Raw genomic sequence first — 19,533 nt, 5'->3', positions numbered from 1 at the left:
TCCATCTCTGCTTGCATAATACCTCTCACTATAAGCAGCTGCCTTTGACCTACTTCTACCGCAGGTCCCAGCCCAATTATATTGCAATGGATCTTGTAGTAGCATATCCCCACTACTTTTCTTCCCTCCCTGGCCTGTTATGTGACTATTCTTGCAGCTTCCCTGATGGGAGTTAGCTCTGAGCACCCTTAACCTGAATCACAAGTTACCTTTCGGAGGTGTGCTTGCTGCTGGATTTTCCATGAGGCCCAAGGGACCCCTGTCTGCTCTGAGCACGCTTGCTTCCATTCTGCTTGTAAGATGACTGCCCTGATAAGGAGTCTGGAGAAGGAAGGACAAAACGAAACTAGACGAGCACTTTCCGTCTGGTCTTCATGCAAGTAATTTTAGTGTGAAGTGGAGTACTTTATAAATGTTTAATATATGGCCATCGAATTTAATTGGTTTATACCAGTTTATCATCTGAAAGACAAAAGCTTTCCTTTATAGAATGGTTTCCAAAAGAATTTTTTTAAATGAAACAGAAAGTATATTAAAACAAGATCTGCACCTTAAAATCTTAAAAGGAATGTCATCGAGAATGGCCTGCCTAAGAATGATTTAATCCCTTCCACAGGAAGTCATGTAAGAATTAAAAAAAAAAAAAAGTAGAAACAATAGCTTACTTGAATATCAAGAATGGAGAAATGGAATATTTTTATTAAAGTATTTTTAAGCCAGACATCTTTAGTTTCATTTTATACAGTAAGGAAGGCTTTAATTTAACCATTTGTGTTGTGACTATTAACTATCTGACCCAGAGACTGGGAAGGAGAAGGACTTCAAGCCCTTTCCCAGTTATGGCCACTCCAAGTGAGGGGGCTGCTGCAATGTCCATCAGGGGTCTGGATGCCCCTGAGCAATTGGAGAAAGAGTGGTTTTCACTTGATTATGCTTCTTCTCTTAAACACTTAAAAAGTGTTTAAAAAATACTGTTTTAATTGGGCAAAGCATGAACATAATTAAGCTTTTAGTGAGGCACAAAAGACACCTTTTTCCTTGACCCTTCCAGTGCAGATGGCCACCATCACTTGAAGAAAAGGTTTCTTAGCAATTCAAAGTGTTGAATCTTAACAACTTACAGTTTTTAAAAATGAGAATTGTTGCTTTGACAACTGTGTAGCATTACCAAAAATGTCAATTGGTTATGAGTGAGATATTGACTTTCCAAAGTTTAGTTTGTACATATGCGATCTTGTGATATAACTAGAAATATATATTTCATCTTCTTCCATGATTCCTGGCACAGAGCTCCTAAAATCTTTGTGATTTCCTAAGTGATAAGAACTATAGGGAGATCTTTTGTTCCTGAAATAGCTCCAGAGCACAAAGGTGAAAAGAAGGTCTTATTATTCCTAACAAGCCCCTTTCAGCCACACCTGAGTTTGTCAGTGAAGTTACTTTTGGAAAGCACCTAAGGGCGGAGCTGGTTGCCAGTAGAACCGACCATGTGATTAGAGGGTTGGCCCTTTCAGCCCTCTACCAACACCACCTTCCAAGGCTAGAGTGGCTAGAGATAGAGTTCAGCACTGATGGCCAATGGTTTAATCAATTGTGCCTCTGTGATGGAGCCTTCATAAAGAACCCTGGTTGAAAGGTTTCAGAGATTTAATGGGTTGGATGAATATATGGAGGTGCAGGGGTGGGGGTGGTGCACCTGAAGAGGACATGAAGCTCAGAGCCCATTCCTGCCCTATGCATCGCTTCAGTCTGGTTATTACTGAGTTGTATCCATTTATAATCAACTGGCATATAGGCAGTAAACTGTATTCCTGAGTTCAGAACCACTGTAACATATTATAGAACCCATGAAGGGGGCGCTGGGAACGTCGGATTGATACACAGTTGGTCAGAATCACAGGTAGCAACCTAGACTTGAGATTAGCATTTGAAAAGGGGGCAGCCTTGTGGGACTGAGTCCTCAACCTGTGGGGTCTGAGATTGTCTCCAGATACTTGTAGGACACCTTGCTGGCACTGGAGAATTGATGAATGTGGAGGAAAAAACCCACACATTTGGTGACCAGAAATGAAGAATTTTGTGAATAGACTGTTGGAGAGAAAAAACACAAGTTATTCCTGTATAGTGTATTTTTAGAGGCAGAGAATTATGGCAAGTTCAGTTAAGATTGTAGAAACATAATTTTTTAATGGTCCAAAGAAACACTACTTGTTAGAGACAGCGCACCAGCCTGGAAAATTTATTCTTGTCATTATCTGTAGAGATGGGAGTACCTTCAGTTTACTTCCCAGATATTGAAATTGAGGAACAGACCTGATCAAGGATTCCTATTTTTCTTCCTCTTCTGCCAGTCATTCGACTGTGCTGTTTTTGTTCATAGTTTGGTTGAGAAGATAATGTTTAATTCTTAAGGTTGACAGTAGAAAACTATCTTAGCATGGGCTTTCTTAAGATACATGTTGATCGTGAGATGTAATAGTTTAGAGCCATATTTAGGAAATTACATTAAAAATTACATCCCATTAAAAATGAGTACTACCCAGCTGGGAAGAGAAGAGAGATATTTTTACTAAATGTTGGGAAGAAGGAGAAAGTCCACTTGCAAATTGGAGAATTTGCACATACAGCATGTGGTCTTCCTAGCAGGAAGCCTCAGGAGTTAAAGTCACTGTCCTCTGTATGGCTGGCCCTGCTTAGAGCATCTTGGCCTAGTAATGTACCTTGCTAGCTTTATGGACACATAGATGTTTCTAGTTTATTCTGTTTGTACTGGAAGTAGTGGGCCACTGTGTTTCTCTGGGCTGCAAGTAAAAGCTGATACTGAGATAGTATCCACTGAAGAGACAAGTTTGATGCTTTACCTCTACTAGTTGAGCCCTGGCATGAAGGATGAGGTTGGCTTCCTCTTCTGTTAAAGAAGATGCTGGTTAATCAGCAGTTGTAGGATCAAAGCCAGAGGGCCTTTAAGAAACGAGAGGCAGATATTTTTTTCCTGGCAGTAATTTGCAGATGAGCCAATAAGTACCACAGTGTTTTGTTGTTTTTTTTTTTTCCTTTCTTGGTACTTCTTTTTTAAAGAGAAAAAAATCAAATTTATTTCCCACATAAATGGGAAACAGTCTGTTAATATAACCCTTTAGTCCTTTTTTTCAATTAATATTAGTTTTGGTGGGCTACATTTGGTTAATTATTTCATGTCATCCTAAAAGTCAAATTAAGATTATTTCTCAAAAAGAGACTTGAAATAATTCTTCTTCCTTTAAAATCAAAATGTAAAACTGTCCCTTGTATAAGGAAATGCTCCTGGGTTATTCCTTAAGGATCTGACGGCTTCTAACACCAGAGTCTCCCAGAAGTAGCTAAACTCATGGGTATGATAAAGCATTTTTGTGTATTTGAAAGCATTATAAGCTCTTTTCAAGAAGCTGGCAATGTGCTTCTTAGGTTGTTGTGGCTTTTCCTTTCCTATTGTCCCTGATGAATATGGTGCTTAGTACTCAGCTAGTGCCGTAAATGCTGGCTGACAGAGAGGAGTGTCCTTCTGTGCTCCCAGGCTAGCTGGTAGGGTGTGATTGTGTAGCTCCCACGCCCTCTTCCCCCCATACTGTGTAACAACAGCTAGCATTTTACCTTGGTGCTTCTTTTACTCTCTGGGTCAAGGAATGTGCTGGTGTTACGTTGGCATTTGAAGATTCTTTGAAGGTTAGATTGAACCTCCTCTCTAACCCTATCTCCTCTTATGTCACAACATAATTGCAAGTCTTCAGGCAGGTGGTTCTTCATCAGCCTTTAAGCCAGAGATGTAGATGAAAACCTTCGAGAGTGGGTAAGAGACTGACATGACCTGGATGTGCTCAAGCATGTTCTCAGCCTAGGCTGAATAGTAGACATGCCTGGGAAATGTCTAAAACTCACAAGGCCCAGGTCACAGCCCACACCAGTAGGAGTCTAGGGAATGGGACCCAGGTGGTTACTGAGGTTGGCAGTCATACCCTAGGGGCAGATATCTTCACTGCAGAGATTGAAGTGCCGTGGGGTTTTCTCTACTTTTTCTAAAGCTCTGTCTATGGTCTGAATCTTGGCTCATTTCCTAGGAGCTGCACCTGGAACATTCTCTCTTCACCCTTCACTTATGTATCCATTTTCATCTTCTGGGTCTTATCTATTTCCAAGACTTCCAAATGGGCTTCCCTCGTAGCTCAGCTGGTAAAGAATTCACCTGCAGTTCAGGAGACCCCAGTTCGATTCCTGGGTCGGGAAGATCCCCTGGAGAAGGGATAGGTTACCCACTCCAGTATTCTTGGGCTTCCCTGGTGGCTCAGACGGTAAAGAATCCACCTAGAATGTGGGAGACCTGGGTTTGATACTGGGTTGGGAAGATCCCCTGGAGGAGGGAATAGCAACCCACTCCAGTATTCTTGCCTGGAGAATCCCCATGGACAGAGGAGCCTAGCAGGCTACAGTCCATGGGATCGCAAAGAGTTGGATATGACTGAGTGACTAAGCACAGACTTCCAAATAGCCCTCCCAATTTATAATGATCTTCGTGAATTTTCATAGCTTAAAAAATTGCATCCTTATCTAGTAGATACCAAGTAGTGACATATGCCATTAACTGTTTGCACTCTTTCAATATCTATATCATAACATCCAGCCCAGTGACCTCTTTCAATGACCTACACATATCAAATAGACCTACAAATATTAAAATATTTCTGGGGCTTTGGGCTACCCTTATTTAAATGTAAGTTATTATTTTAAAACTTAATGTTTCCTTCTACCTCAGTAGTTTTAAACTATTTTAAGCTATGGATTCCTTTGAAACGGATATAAACTGTAGACCTTCGTCCCAGAAAAGTGCTCATGAGAACACATACTCTGTTTTACATACAATCATTAGACTCTGGAGCGCCTCTGAAGCATGTCCTTGGACTTGTTTTATCTGCTTATTCTCAACTAAGACAAGGCTACGTGGAAAGGGACTTTTTTAATGGGGCGAGGGTGAGAGGAAGGTAGTTTGGGAGAGATCTTTTCTTGGGAGCCACAGTGTGAGTATGAAAATAGGGTCTTCTGACAGAAGGATGCCTTTGGCCTGAGGGGAAGAGGGACTCGCACAGGTAGGACATCATCATTCCTTCCTCCCCTGTCTCATCCTGGGCAAGGTCGAGTGCACCGAGCCGTGGGACTCCAATGCAAAGCAGACAGAACCGAATGCATAACTGACCACTAGATGTCACCACAACACCAGCTAATTTGCTGGCTTTGGGCACTAGTTGCCAGAACCGAGATGTAGAATAGCTTCAGCAAGAAAAGCTGCAGCGACTTCCTGTCAGGGTCCTAATTCTGTCAATTGTCTACGGGGTTTGCTTTCATTATTGTTCTTTCAGTATAAGGGAGACAAAAAGGTGGACAAAGATGTATTCACTGTCAGTGTATGGACAAGGAAACAAAAGGTAAAACAGACAGGTTAGATGGAGAGTGGGACCTGACTCCAGGTTTCCGATTTCCTCTGGAAATAACATTTTCTTGGACATAGCTCTTCCTGTCTCTGTGAAAATGGGTGTTGGCTGGATAAGCCTTTCAAGCTTCTAAAATAGCAAGTTCGTTTTGTTATGTAACTCACTTTCCTGATACCGGTATCCATTTTAAGCCACTTGTGACTGTGCTTTCAATAAGAATTTGGGTGATGTGACTGAGAGACTTCCCTTTCACTTTTCACTTTCATGCATTGGAGAAGGAAATGGCAACCCACTCCAGTGTTCTTGCCTGGAGAGTCCCAGGGACGGGGGAGCCTGGTGGGCTGCCGTCTATGGGGTCACGCAGAGTCGGACATGACTGAAGTGACTTAGCAGCAGCAGCAGCAGCTATTACTTAACAAAGGGCATTTTCCTTGATGGGGCATTTTTTTTAAGTTCTCTTTTTTTTTTACCCCTTGTAATACAGCCAAGTCTGTTCCCTCTGTAAACATTAAGCTCACTTTGTTTCCTGGCCACACATTGCACCCTTGATCCCAGTCAAATCTTTTATAAATGCATATATTTCATGAATCTGTCTTCATTAATTTGCCAAAACAATTTTTTGTCAGGATATCCTTTAACATTAAAAATGTATTACTATAGCATTTTATTTTAAAATGAACATAATGAATATTTTTTGCTTCGGGCTAGTACAGTGATATCAATATGTCAAAAACCTAGAGGGAGATGGTTGCCAGCTAATTCCATTTTGAAATAGTTGACAACAGTGTGAAAGGAGTTCGCTTCACCTATCTGATTCTTGAGTTTTGAAAAAGACCCTTTGGAAGTAAATAAACTTAACTGGAAAGTAAACCTATGCTTCCGTGTGCTCCAAATCTTGTGACCATTCTGTCAATGAACATGACATTGTTGATGTAACCTGAGTCAGAATGGGTCTCTGGGGAGGAAATGACTTGATGTGTTCAAAGCAGGCTTCCCTGCTTAGCCTTCACCCAGGGGGAGTCACACTGGCTTAGGGAACTGAGCAGCTCTCTCTCTGTGTAAAAGGGGCTCGAAAAGAAAGGGAGGGAGGCAAGCCTCTTTGAGTCTGTTTTAGAATTCCTGTCGGGACAAGACTGCCATCCCTTGTGGGAAGTATCTGCTCAGAAATGCTGCCTCCTGAGAGCTTTGTAGCAAGGCCTGCAGGGGCCGTGCTGTGTAGTTCAGGCCACAGGACCTGCTTCTCGAGCCCACTGATGTTTTTGTCTCTTACAGGTGCATAGCTTTAAGGGCTACTGGGAAAAACTGAACTCCAACCTGGAATATGTTAAGTACTCCAAGCCACACTTACACTATAACAACAGCGTGGTCAGGAGAGAGTGGCACAACCTGATCTCAGAAGAGGTATGTGTGGGTTCCTGAAAGGAGAGCAAGAAGCCCAGCAGAGTAGGTTAGGTGAGGCCCTTAGGTCATAAAGCTGGCTTAGGTCCAGCACTCGCCGCTGTTGCCAGGCACTGTTCATAAGTGCTGCTGATCCCCAGTAGGCAGACCAAGCTGCTTCTGTGATCTCTTTCTCTTCAAGAGGAAATTAAAGTGCAAAGAGGTTAAGGGACACACACAACACATTCATAGTAGAAGTGGTGGGATTCACATTCGAGTCTCAGATGTGTTCTTGCATTACTTACATACACACTGAGGAAACCAGAAGGGAAAGAGACACGTGTACCCCAATGTTCATCGCAGCACTGTTTATAATAGCCAGGACATGGAAGCAACCTAGATGTCCATCAGCAGATGAATGGATAAGAAAGCTGTGGTACATATATACAATGGAGTATTACTCAGCCATTAAAAAGAATTCATTTGAATCAGTTCTAATGAAGTGGATGAAACTGGAGCCTATTATACAGAGTGAAGTAAGCCAGAAGGAAAAACACCAATACAGTATACTAACACATATATATATGGAATTTAGAAAGATGATAACAATAACCCTGTGTACGAGACAGCAAAAGAAACACTGATGTATGGAACAGTCTTATGGACTCTGTGGGAGAGGGAGAGGGTGGGAAGATTTGGGAGAATGGCATTGAAACATGTGAAATATCATGTATGAAACGAGATGCCAGTCCAGGTTCAATGCACGATAGTGGATGCTTGGGGCTAGTGCACTGGGACGACCTAGAAGGATGGTATGGGGAGGGAGGAGGGAGGAGGGTTCAGGATGGGGAGCACATGTATACCTGTGATGGATTCATTTTGATATTTGGCAAAACTAATACAATTATGTAAAGTTTAAAAATAAAATAAAATTAAAAAAAAAAATCTATAAGTTCCCAAATTTGTGGTTGCTAGGAGTTAAGGAGGGCTCCCCTGATGGCTTAGTGGTAAAGAATCCACCTGCCAGTGCAGGAGACCTGGGTTTGATCCCTTGATGGGAAAGATCCCCTGGAGGAGGAAATGGCAACCCACTCCAGTATTCTTGCCTGGGAAATCCCATAGACAGAGGAGCCTGGCTGGCTACAGTCCATAGAGTGACAAAGAGTCGGACACGACTGATCAACTGAGCACAGACAGATGGGTTAGGAATGGTTGAAAGCAAAAGAATGAATATGACCCCTATAAAGGGGTAACACAAGGGAGATCTTGGGGGTGATGGAGCAGTTCTGTCTCGGGATTATGGTTGTACATTGTCATATGTGAATCTATACATGTGAAAAAATGACAGAACTGTGTGCTCACTGATTTGGGTATTGTACTATTGTTGTTTATATAAGATATGAACACTGGGAGAGACTGGGTGAAGAGTATGTGAGCTCTCTCTGCAGCATTGTTGGATATAGTTATAGTGTTATTGTATTGATATATAAAATATAGTTGGACTTGCAGCTCCCTGAAAACTTGTAATAGTTTCAGAATAAAAGTTTTTTAAGCCAATTTTTTAAGAATCTAGGTGTTTTGATTACCTTGAAAGAAAGTCTCCTTTTTTCTGAACTCTTAACTATATTGTATTATGACCTTAATGTGAAAAATGTCACCCACAAAACCTTCACCTTCCATACCTCTGATGTATTTTCACTCCTAGAAAACAGGAAAAAGAAGGTCTACGGTGTATGTGAGAAATATTCTTGATAATGCAATAAAGTAAGTAAAATGAAGGATTATTATAGCTATAAATGGCTATCTTTTGTAATTACTTTGCTGGCTGCCTTTCAGGGAAGTAGCTTATTACTTTTGTTGTATTCTCAATGAGATGATGCTGTCAGCACCGCCGGAGCCCTGTTTTGGAGATTGGAGCTAGAGTTTCTTGTAGGAAAAGTTTATATGTTAAACCTTTTAGATTTGCATCCTGGGGATGGATGACTCAGAAGGAATAAGTGGTAATGAAAGCTCTTACTAATAGAGCACTTTAAAGGGGTACAAGTAGTGGGTTGATTTTAAATAAGAGTTAGTCGGCTGGTGAACCTGCTCTTATTTTGAAAACATGTTTTCTGAGTAGATGAGTCATCTCGGAGTGCTACAAGCATAGGCCCCATTCCAACCCCTGTTCTATTTTCTGTTCCTATTATTTCCAATAACTGAGAGCTGCAATTGTTCTAAATTACCGTCATTGTTTGCACTAAAGAGTTTTGAGATTTTATAATTGCTTAATGTGGCTTTTGCCAAGTTGATTAAAGTTTTTGAGGTTTTCAGCAGCCTGAGAACAGTCTCTGCAGTGGTTTTATGGGTTTTTAAACGACAGTATCTTTGTATGATATTGTGGGTTTTTAAAAAATTTTTTTTATTAATGTTTCCTGTGTGAATAACGTTGGCTAATTTTTCTTATAGGGTGATTTCTAACGTAGAAGCAAAGAATTTGGGTAAGAAAAGACCTATAACAAAGTCTTCTGATTTCAGTCAGTTGTTTGTTTGTAACACCATTCTCCCACTGTGGGTTGGCAGGGAAGTCACTTCCACTAGCTCAGTGAAGGCAGCACCCTTTACTATATTCCTGTCAGAGCGACTCCCAGTTTCTTCCATGTCTGTCTTGGCACCAGGTCCTTTGGGAACAGCTGCTGAATGTGCTTTTGCTGTAGGACTCCCTGACTGTAGGTTTTCCTCCTATTTCCCTGTAGAACTGATCTAATTAACATGCTCGCTGGGTGTACTTCCCTTGGCCTAGAGCTGTTCTCTCTCCAGCTATCTATCTGTGGGACTCTTTCACACCTCTTAAAGGTCAGCCTCACTTTTTTTTTTTTTTTAAGCTGTTATTTTTATGTTGTTTTATGGGCTTGGATGTTTAGTTATATGCTGGGTGACCCTAATGGAAATTATTTTATACAGTGCTTTGCTGCACATCCTGCAGCTGTGCACACAGCCCACGTGGCAGTGAAGCCAGGGTTCTGCCACCAACCCCAGGCAGGAGCCAGGGGTTGTGAGCATGCTTGCAGGCTCCCCTTCTTGCATCACTCGGGGATTTGTAGTATGGGAAGTGTGACTGGTCTGGCTGAGGTTTCTGTGTCCTCTGTTCCCACGTCTGGTTAGAGCTCCTTCCGCTCCTGAGCTTCAGGGCTGTTTGCATCTGTTACTAGTCATTCTCTCTTGATGCACTTTAGGGAACTCGCTGCTTCCTCTCACATTCTTTGTTTGTGCTAGTTTCCTAGGAAGAAAGTCACTGTCAGAAGCGAACATTCTTTGTGAAATGCGGAACAACCATGAAAACTGCTGGGCTCTAGTTTTGAAGTTTTCATCATGAAGGTTGTGTAGGATCCAGTTAGGATTTATCCCAAGTGGTCAAGAAGCATCTGTGCCCTCCTGAAAGGAGTCCTCAGCTCCCTGACCAGGGCAATTCTACCTCTTGACCAGCACTGTGACTCAGGTTCTGGCAGAGGAAGATGGGCATGAAGGTGCTCTAGGAGATCTTCCTAGAGACAGCATTTGCCTGCCCCTCCAGTCCTGCTGGCACAGTGCAAATCATGGTGGAGAAAATGCCATTTGGTTTAACCTTACACGCCACTTTTCCATCTCAGTCTAACTACATTTTCATTCCTATAATGTGCCAGTTATTATTTGCCTCAGTAATTGACTGCGGTGACTGGTCCCCTCACCTCAGTAATTCTGTAAACTACAAGTTGGAGTCAGAAAGAAGGGAGTCACGTGATCCTTCCACTCAGTCCCTGTTCCTGGGTTTGCCACTCCTTAGGTTAAGAGAGGACCTGAGTTGTTTAGTCTCCTGTGAAGCAGAGGATCTCAGTGACAAGTCTTCACATTGAAGAGAAATTGAAGCCAGAGGGTATTGGTGTTGGCAATGTGTTCCTTGTGTTCTCTCTCTCTTTCAGTCTGCGCCTCTCTCTGCTTCACAGTGCTCCCTGCGTATTACGTGAGTGATAAGTTGCAGCGTGTAGGGCAAGGTCACACTGAAAGAGAAGTTTTCATCCTGTCAGGAAAGTGTTATAATTTCCCCAATGACTCAGAGAAGGGAAGCCCAGACTGAGGCCTCTTCCTTCTGGTCATTTCCTAAAAACACCCTGCTTGACTATCGCTCTGTTTAATTTCAGAGCCAAGATTAACACCCCTCTTCCAGGAGGAAGACACCCACCAGCAGCTGCTTATCGGGCTGGTAAGTAGGACGTTTGGTGCTGGCAAACAGTGAGCTCCAAGGAAAGGGGAGAGGACTAGATTGTATTTCCCATTCTGATCTTGTTTTTCATCCATTCTGTCCACATATGGTTGTTGCCATCCACCCACTGTAGGCCCTGTGTATTCAGTAGTAGGGAACACATACATAATTTCTGCCCTCTTGGTATTTGTAGTCTTGTGAGAGAAACACAAATTAATCAGTCACCCCAATAAATGTATAATTATAATGCATCATAAAGAAATGTATAGCACTGAGAGTATTTAAAACAGGAAAGACCAGCATCTCTGTGGCCTTTGTATTTGGGTTTAAAATACAAAGGAATAAAGTATTCTTTCTCAAGAGGTCTTACCGGTAGGAAGACCAAAGATGTAAATCAAAATAAATTAATTGAAGAGCAGAATTGGCAAATAAATCCAAAATCTTAAAAACAACAACAACATGGAGTATTACTCAGCCATTAAAAAGAATACATTTTTATCAGTTCTAATGAGGTGGATGAATCTGGAGCCTATTATACAGAGTGAAGTAAGCCAGAAGGACAAACACCAATACAGTATACTAACGCATATATATGGAATTTAGAAAGATGGTAACGATAACCCTGTATATGAGACAGCAAAAGAGACACTGATGTATAGAACAGGCTTATGGACTCTGTGGGAGGGGGAGAGGGTGGGAAGATTTGGGAGAATGGCATTGAAACATGTGAAATGTCATGTATGAAACAAGATGCCAGTCCAGGTTCAATGCACGATGCTGGATGCTTGGGGCTGGTGCACTGGGACGACCCAGAGGGATGGTATGGGGAGGGAGGAGGGAGGAGGGTTCAGGATGGGGAACACATGTATAATTTTTTTTAAATTAAAAACAACAACAACAACAACAACAAACAACTAGTTAAACATCTAAATCTGAAAAACATCTTTAACTGAAAAACTAGTTTTAAAAAAATTTAATAAAATATTTGTAATGCTGTGCAGGCTTAGGAATGGGATAATCTATTACCTTAGATAAGGCTAGTTTAAAAATATGAGAAAAATATGTGTAAATACATAGCCATACACTTAAAAATTCTAGTTAAACAATGTTTCCTTGGCAAATAGAAATTACAAACTTGAGCCAAGGAGAAATAGAAAACCTGAACGTATAATAACCATAAAATAATTTGGAAAAAATGTCAAAGATTATCTCTAAAAAAGGCCCCAAGTTATCTAATAAGTTAGTTCTTTCAAACTTTTAAAGACCAGATTATTCTCATATTATGTAAAGTATTTCTGAAGAAAGATGGGAAGCTTTTTACTCACTTTAAAAAGCATGATCTTTAAACCAGAATCTGACAGTGACCACTTTTACTTGTGAATATAGATCCCACAGGCTTAATTAAAATACTTTCCAATACTTTGTTTGAAAATACAACTTGGCCACATGGGCTTATTTCCAGGAAGGCTTAATATTAGAAAACATATTAATGTAGTTCATCATATCACTGAGTCCAAGAGGCAAAAATGATTCTATGGGTGCTAAAAGTTGATGAAAGTATAATTCCACTCTTGGAATTTTAAACAAAGTTTAGTCTAATCCTAGTAGCCAACATCCTTCTTAATCTCACTTTGGAGGCATTCCTATGAAAATCAGAAAGAAGCTAAGTATACTTGCTATTGTCACTAAAATTTTACATTATTCTAAAAATTCTAGCCAATGAAAGAAGAAACAAGAGTAAAAGAAGATGGTATAATTGTCTAATGAAACAACACAATAATCAACTGGGAAAATGGAAAGTAATAAAATTAAAAAATAAAGAATAAAAATAATATGAGTTAGTAAGCTGACAATGCTATATTTATTTTCATTTTATTAGAATTAACCAGTTAGAACAGATAATGAAAAACAGTGTATAATTTCCAAATCTTTAGCATCTAGCTTTAATGAAATTACAAACAAAAAGCCAATGAAATTTCTCTGACAATTGACTGAGTGACTCACTTAACAAAATAAGAAAGAGTGGGACCGACACTATGAGATATCTAAATGTGCTTTTGATCTGCAATAATTAGAAAAATATGACACTAACACAAAGATATGAAATTCTGATTTAATTTTGAATATTTGGTGAATGATAAATGAAATATTTAAAAATCAATGTGAAAAGAAAATTATTTTTAGTCAGTTGATCAATCAGTGGTTGACTATTTTGAAAAGTCAATTAAATTCGATTTTTCCCACCCCAAATACCACTTTATACCATAGAAATATCAGATTAAGGAATCTAATATAAAAATTAGTATAATGTATATATTATTTAAATAAAATTAATATATAAATATAAAAAATTAAACTGTGAAATAATTTGAATAAAATAAGTAGACAAATAATACTGAGAAAGCTTTTCAAGTATATTATTGAATATAAACATATTGTAGAAGATTGATTGAAATCTTGAAACAGAACAACAATAAGGCAAGCAATAATATTTAGAAAAAAATATTTGCCACATAATGTGATAAAAGGATAACATTTGGCATATAAATAAAGCTTATAAATCAGTAAGAAAACAACATACCAGAAGGGAAATGGACAAAAACTGTTACCAATGAATTTTCAAAAGTTAGTTTAGGCTGAAAATATCTCGAGTTGGGGCAGAGAAAGAAAAACAATACTTAACATTGCTATAACCAAATGACAAACAGAATAAGTATTTGTTTGTTGTTTTTGCCTATCAAATTGACAAAAATTAAAAATTATATTAGGAAGGGTCATAGTATGGGGGATTTGACAGTCTCATCCAATGGAATTTGAAATTAGTATTAATATAATCTCAGTAGAAGGCATTTCAGTAATGTCTCTGTTAAGCCTAAGTACAGGACCCAAGAAATTCCATTTCTAGGAATTTAGCCTGACAAAATAATCAAGGATATGACAAACAACCCTTGTATACAAAGTTTTTGGTGGTATTATTAATAGTAATAAATATTCCATATGTATAAGAAGGGAATAAACAGTTCAATTATAGTATTTTTTCATAAAATTGGTTACTGTACAACTATTACAACTAGTGTGATAAAGAATATTTAATGACAAACTATTAAATAAAAAAGCAGATTGTAAAATATTAGAATGACTATACACCCTGGAAAAAAGGAAAGTAAAAAACCAAAATGTTAATATAAATGGTAGGATTATGAGCAATGTAAGTTTTCATCTATATGTTTATTATAGAAAAATTAAAATGGGAAGAATATGCATCATATTTCATGCAGAAAAAAATAATGTTTTTTTTTTTAAAAGCTTTATCATTTAATACATGCAGGAGACTGAAATAATATACCACTCTGTCTTGGCCCAGGATGCCATGGGCTTAGTTTTGCCCAGGGTGTCTATTATAAATCTGCTTAGATATTAATAGAAGATACATACATACATGTGTGTGTGTTGTTAGTTGTACAATTCCCATGGTGTTTATTGGTACAAAGGTTTCTCTAGCCAAGAGGGTCTGTTGCTGAGCAAGGCATTTAGACAAAAGAGACAAGAAAAGGAAGAAGGGAAGAGAAAAGCTAGGAATGCTACACTAATTGGGGAGCCCCAGGGATGGTCCTAACAGTGCGACTATAGAAACAAGCCCATTTGGAGGCACTAGAATAAATTTTTCCATACCTTTGCATGTCAGGGAACTGCGTGGAATGTATAAGCCATTGCACAGAGGGAGGTACCTAGGGCATTTCCTTTTTATTCCAGCCTCTGTCCTTCCAAACATCCAAACCCTGTTCCTTCCCGTTAGCATAGACTTTCCATGTTTAGAGTTGCTCCTGTTAGTTCTCCAGAGCCAGGAGCAGGAGACTTCAATCCTTTGGTAGATCCCAAAGCTTTTGACTGCTGAGCCTAGTGATTTCCACTGGCTAACTTCCACTGGCTGCTTTGGAGAATTCTAACAGTCAGGCAGCCTGACTCTCAGCTGCTCACTGGGCTTTGGGTGTATCATAAGTCATTCCTCTTGAGGAAAATGGTAGTGCCGCCTGATTTATGCCCATCAAAGGAACATCATGGGTTATACATTTCTGCTAGTGGGATCTTCAGGTCCAATATTTTTCATATTAATAGGGAGTGTTAATAAATGAATTCAAACCACTTGCAGGTGTGAGTGGGTAGGTTGTGACTTATCTACATTCTGTTTTCAGATGGTGTCTGAACTAAGAGAGCATCTTTTGAGACATCTACAGGGTGTAGAAAAGAAAAAAATTGAACAGATGGTTCTGGACTACGTTTCAAAACTGGTTGGTTTTGCTTTATCTTCTCTACCCGTGCACCCTTCCCCCAACCCACCTCCTTGGTCCCCTGGTGTATAGTTTCCAGTATGTGGTTCAGTATGTTTTTCATATTAGGATTTTGGATCTCTCCTGTCCTCAAACCTGTATATATGATGCTGTAGATTGAAGAAAGGGGGAAAAGAACCAAAAAACAAGGAGAACAGGCCTTGGAAATGGTTTATTTTTCCCTTCCAGTAGTGGTTATATATGTTTATGGACCAGTGCATATATATGTTTACGTATGTATGGAACAGTGATGAATTCAGCATGGGTGCCAAATGTTCATGTCATCTTGGCATTTTCCAGCTCCTTATTAAACTGTAGGTAGTAATTTCTATACATGGAGGTTTATGCAAACGTGAGAGAACTTGAATTTCAATTCTTAATTAGCTCCAACAGCCTAATTAGGCGAGATTCCAGCTCAGTTGTATAAATACTACCACGTTAGAATCTGCAGGTGAGATTGGCAGCTCATTCACTGGGTAGCCACTCATTGAAATTGTGTGATCGAACTTAATAACACTGATCCTTGTGTAAACAGAAGTGATGAGGCTGGATTGAAATTTGAGCCTGTCTTGGTATCATTCAAAATGCGTATGGAACTGAGGCCTGACCCTACTTAGAATCTAGAAATAATATGATAGATAAAAATTTTTTAAGTATTTAAATATAAAGAAAGAGAAAAAAAAAAAAAAACTCCAATACTCCATTTCTCTAGTTTGGATAGGACTAGTGTGTAAATATGAACAAATATTTTTGCATTGAACTCCAGAAGATTCAATTTATTGGATATGGCCCTGATTTAATTTCATGTTCAATTTTTATAGTTTTCCCCTTTTATTGCAGTCACTGATATCTGTTTTTAAATGATATATTTGAATTTCTACAGCAAAGTTTGAGTTTTATAGTTTTTAATATATTAGGAGAGGTTGGTATTTGCATATACTAATGTGTACAAGCAGGGCATTGGAACTTTCTTAGATAATAATTCTTTGCGGTAGAAAAGGAGCTCACTTTACAAATGTGTTACTGATCTTTCTTATGTTGATACTGACTTGATTTCACTGTCCTTTAAAAAAAAATTTTTGTTTGTTTATTTATTTTTGATTGTGCTGGGTCTTCATTGCTGTGCAAGCTTTTCTCTAATTGCAGCAAGTCGGGGCTACCCTCTGTTGCAGTGTGTAAGCTTCCCATTGCGGTAGCTTCTTGTTGCAAAACGCAGGCTCAAGGGTGCATGGGCTTAAGTAGTAACAGTGCATAGGTTCAACAGTTGCTATCACCAAGCTCTAGAGCACAGGCTCAATAGTTGTGGCGCATGGGTTTAGTTGCTGTGCAGCATGTGGGATCCTCCTGGACCAGCGATCAAACCTGTGTCTTCTGCACTGGTAGATTCTTTACCATTGAGCCACCAGGGAAGCCCCCGTCTTTGTCCTTTCATGCTGCTGCTACTGCTGCTAAGTCACTTCGGTCGTGTCCAACTCTGTGTGACCCCATAGACAGCAGCCCATCAGGTTCCACCGTCCCTGGGATTCTCCAGGCAAGAACCCTAGAGTGGGTTGCCATTTCCTTCTCCAATGCATGAAAGTGAAAAGTGAAAGGGAAGTCTCTCAGTCGTGTCCGACTCTTCATGACCCCATGGACTGCAGCCCACCAGGCTCCTCCATCCATGGGATTTTCCAGGCAAGAGTACTCGAGTGGGGTGCCATTGCCTTCTCCGTGTCCTTTCATAATGCACAGTTATTTATCATATCATGTATCATCTTTCTTTCTGTTGACTTTAAACGTCCTCTTCCAGAGCATTAGGGTTTTTCTTCAAGCATCAGTCTTCCCTTTAGTTAATCATATTAAAAAAAAAAAAAAATCCATGTGACACTAGTTTGTGCTAATATCTCCTAGAACCAATAGGACCAGAAATGGTAGCAATGTAGTCTCAGAAAATTGAGACTTGGTGCCCCCTGCCTTTCCAACCCAGCAGTCACTGACTGATGCCAAAGCTGCTTGCCCTGCCCAGAAGCAAACATCTGCATCTCCCAGTCCCCTCCTAGGAGGGTGACTGGACAGCCTTTAAAAATAAATCCTGGGAAGTTGCTGCAGAACCTGATTATATTGCTTGTGTGTTATCTTACATGATTTCAGCCAGGGAGAAACTGAGAATCTGTATCACTGAGAATAAATAGTGTCTGTCTGTGCTCATATGGAAACTCTTCCTAATTTTGCTCCCTGTCCTTTGCCTACATGTGCAGTGCATGGATTTGTGGTCCTGATAACAATTCCTTGAACACTGTCCTATTGCTGACGAGCTAGTAAAATATAGAACTTGACTTGAAACTAGTTTTACTTCACAATCCATGCTCGGGACCTCCATTCTGTTCAAAATCGCCTTTCCTCTGTCAGCTGTCTACCGTGTCACCCTTGCCACATAACAAGCCTAAGGCAAAACCCTGTTGCACTTGACCTTCACTGGTGGACAAAGGCCTGTGATTGAGGGCCTGTGTTGTGAGCGGTGGGGCCAGTTAGCGGTGGGGAAGCCCCGCTGGGGCACTACCCACAATGACAGTGGATGCTCTGTTAGATGTGGCTGCACATTTTCAGTCTTTCCATTTTGAATTCCAGTGCTTCAGAATTGACCTCTGAAAGGCTGGTTCTATGTCCAGGCACAGCCTGAATGCCAGCTGCCCTGAATGTGCCTGTTAGAGCTATGGAAGCAGAGCAGTAGGGGCTCCTGAGGGGAAGCGGTGTGAACGGAGGTTAACAGACTCTCTTTACCCTCTAGCTGGATCTCATTTGCCAAATACTGGAAGCCAGTTGGAGGAAACATAATCTTCATCCCTGGGCTCTCCACTTGTACGCAAGTATTTCTTGCTCTGTTTTATTCTGGTGTGCAAAATGCTAAACAACTCTGCTGCTAGTATTAGCAAAGCCTTGATTAAACTTAGTAGATGAAAGTAACTTTCACAAGTTCTTACACCATCCGTCCTAGTTCTGAACTCAGCATTTAAAGTTATGCCCCTGCTTCTTCACCCGTCCTCTTTCTTTGGTATATGCTTGGTGAGAAGGGAGGGGCACATAAGCTCAGTACTGCCAAAAAGGGGAATTTGAGTTAACGCAATTTGTCATTTATGTGCCTACTGTCTCGTTAGATTCTAGGCATTACAACGATGGTCATCATCATATCTGTGAAGCTTTCCATAGGGTATTGCCTTTCACTGATAGCATGAATTTCATCTGGACGTGGCACTCAGAGCCACTGCTTATGTGCAAATGGGGTTTGGAAATGAGCTGCTTGGCTGAATTGCTGCTTTGTTCTTTGACCTGCAGCAATAGACAGGCGAGTGCTGCTGAATTTGCGGTCTTTCACATCATGACCAGGATTTTGGAAGCTACTAACACTTTGTTTTTACCCCTGCCTCCTGGTAAGTCTTGGCTTTTTGTTGTTGTTGTAATAAATTTGTTCTTTCTTCTGGACTTTGGCACATTATGAGTTTAAGAATGAGACCTCCTGAGTCTGAGAAATTTTTGGTCTCATGTCAGTGTAAGAGATGGGTCTGAGGTTGGTCTCTGCTGATCACATCTCCTCTGATTTTTTTTTTTAATATTTATTTATTTGGCTGTACCAAGTCTTAGTTATAACACATTCCATCTTTAGTTGCGGCATTTGGGATCTAGTTCCCTGACCGGGGATAGGACTCAGGCCCCCTGTATTGGGAGCACACAGAGTCCTAGCCACTGGACCACCAGGGAAGTCTGCCTTGTATATTTTAAAGAGCAGATTGAAGGCCAAGAGAATAGCCAAGTCTAACTTCTATGGAAACTTGCTGGCTCGTGCTTTCTCAGTAGATGCGGGGAGCTTAGAGTCAACTACTGTTCCTTTCTGGAAAGATGAAGTACTGGGCAGGGGAAACGGGAGAAGTCTTTTAGGAGGGTATAGACTGCAGTGATGTAATCCATCTCCTCTTTTCTGGGGGAGGATTTACGGCCTTCTGCTCCCTCTTCTTAAGTGTCCGTAACTATTACCTGGATTCAAGGCCCTATGGACGAGGGAGCTGTGGTTAACCAGAAACTCTCTTCTGATTATTAAACTGTACTGTAGCTTGTCACCAACTTTAGGGGGCCAAATCTGGTCCCCATGCAACTGTCTAGGATATTTTGAACCAGT

General features: G+C 40.3%; 1 protein-coding gene across 2 annotated transcripts in view; it reads left to right on the top strand.

Moving 5' to 3' along the window:
• GSAP (gamma-secretase activating protein) overlaps positions 1-19,533 on the top strand; it is a 101,466-nt gene that overhangs the window by 67,529 nt on the left and 14,404 nt on the right. Inside the window, exons 20-26 of one of the 2 annotated variants that reach the window (XM_086397077.1) lie at positions 6,732-6,860; positions 8,542-8,600; positions 9,285-9,316; positions 10,994-11,055; positions 15,249-15,344; positions 18,151-18,221; positions 18,696-18,790. In XM_086397077.1, coding sequence (XP_086253203.1) covers positions 6,732-6,860; positions 8,542-8,600; positions 9,285-9,316; positions 10,994-11,055; positions 15,249-15,344; positions 18,151-18,221; positions 18,696-18,790 — 544 coding nt within the window. The remainder of the gene's footprint in view (positions 1-6,731; positions 6,861-8,541; positions 8,601-9,284; positions 9,317-10,993; positions 11,056-15,248; positions 15,345-18,150; positions 18,222-18,695; positions 18,791-19,533) is intronic. The other variant, XR_015162724.1, reaches the window with a different exon arrangement.

Source organism: Bos grunniens, chromosome 4, assembly GCF_055505025.1.
Source record: "Bos grunniens cultivar Pamir isolate PY7600 chromosome 4, Bosgru_T2T1.0, whole genome shotgun sequence".
NCBI classification, from domain to species: Eukaryota; Metazoa; Chordata; class Mammalia; order Artiodactyla; family Bovidae; genus Bos; species Bos grunniens.
The sequence above is the reverse complement of the archived record's forward strand: the minus strand, read 5'-3'. Positions and strand labels throughout refer to the sequence as shown.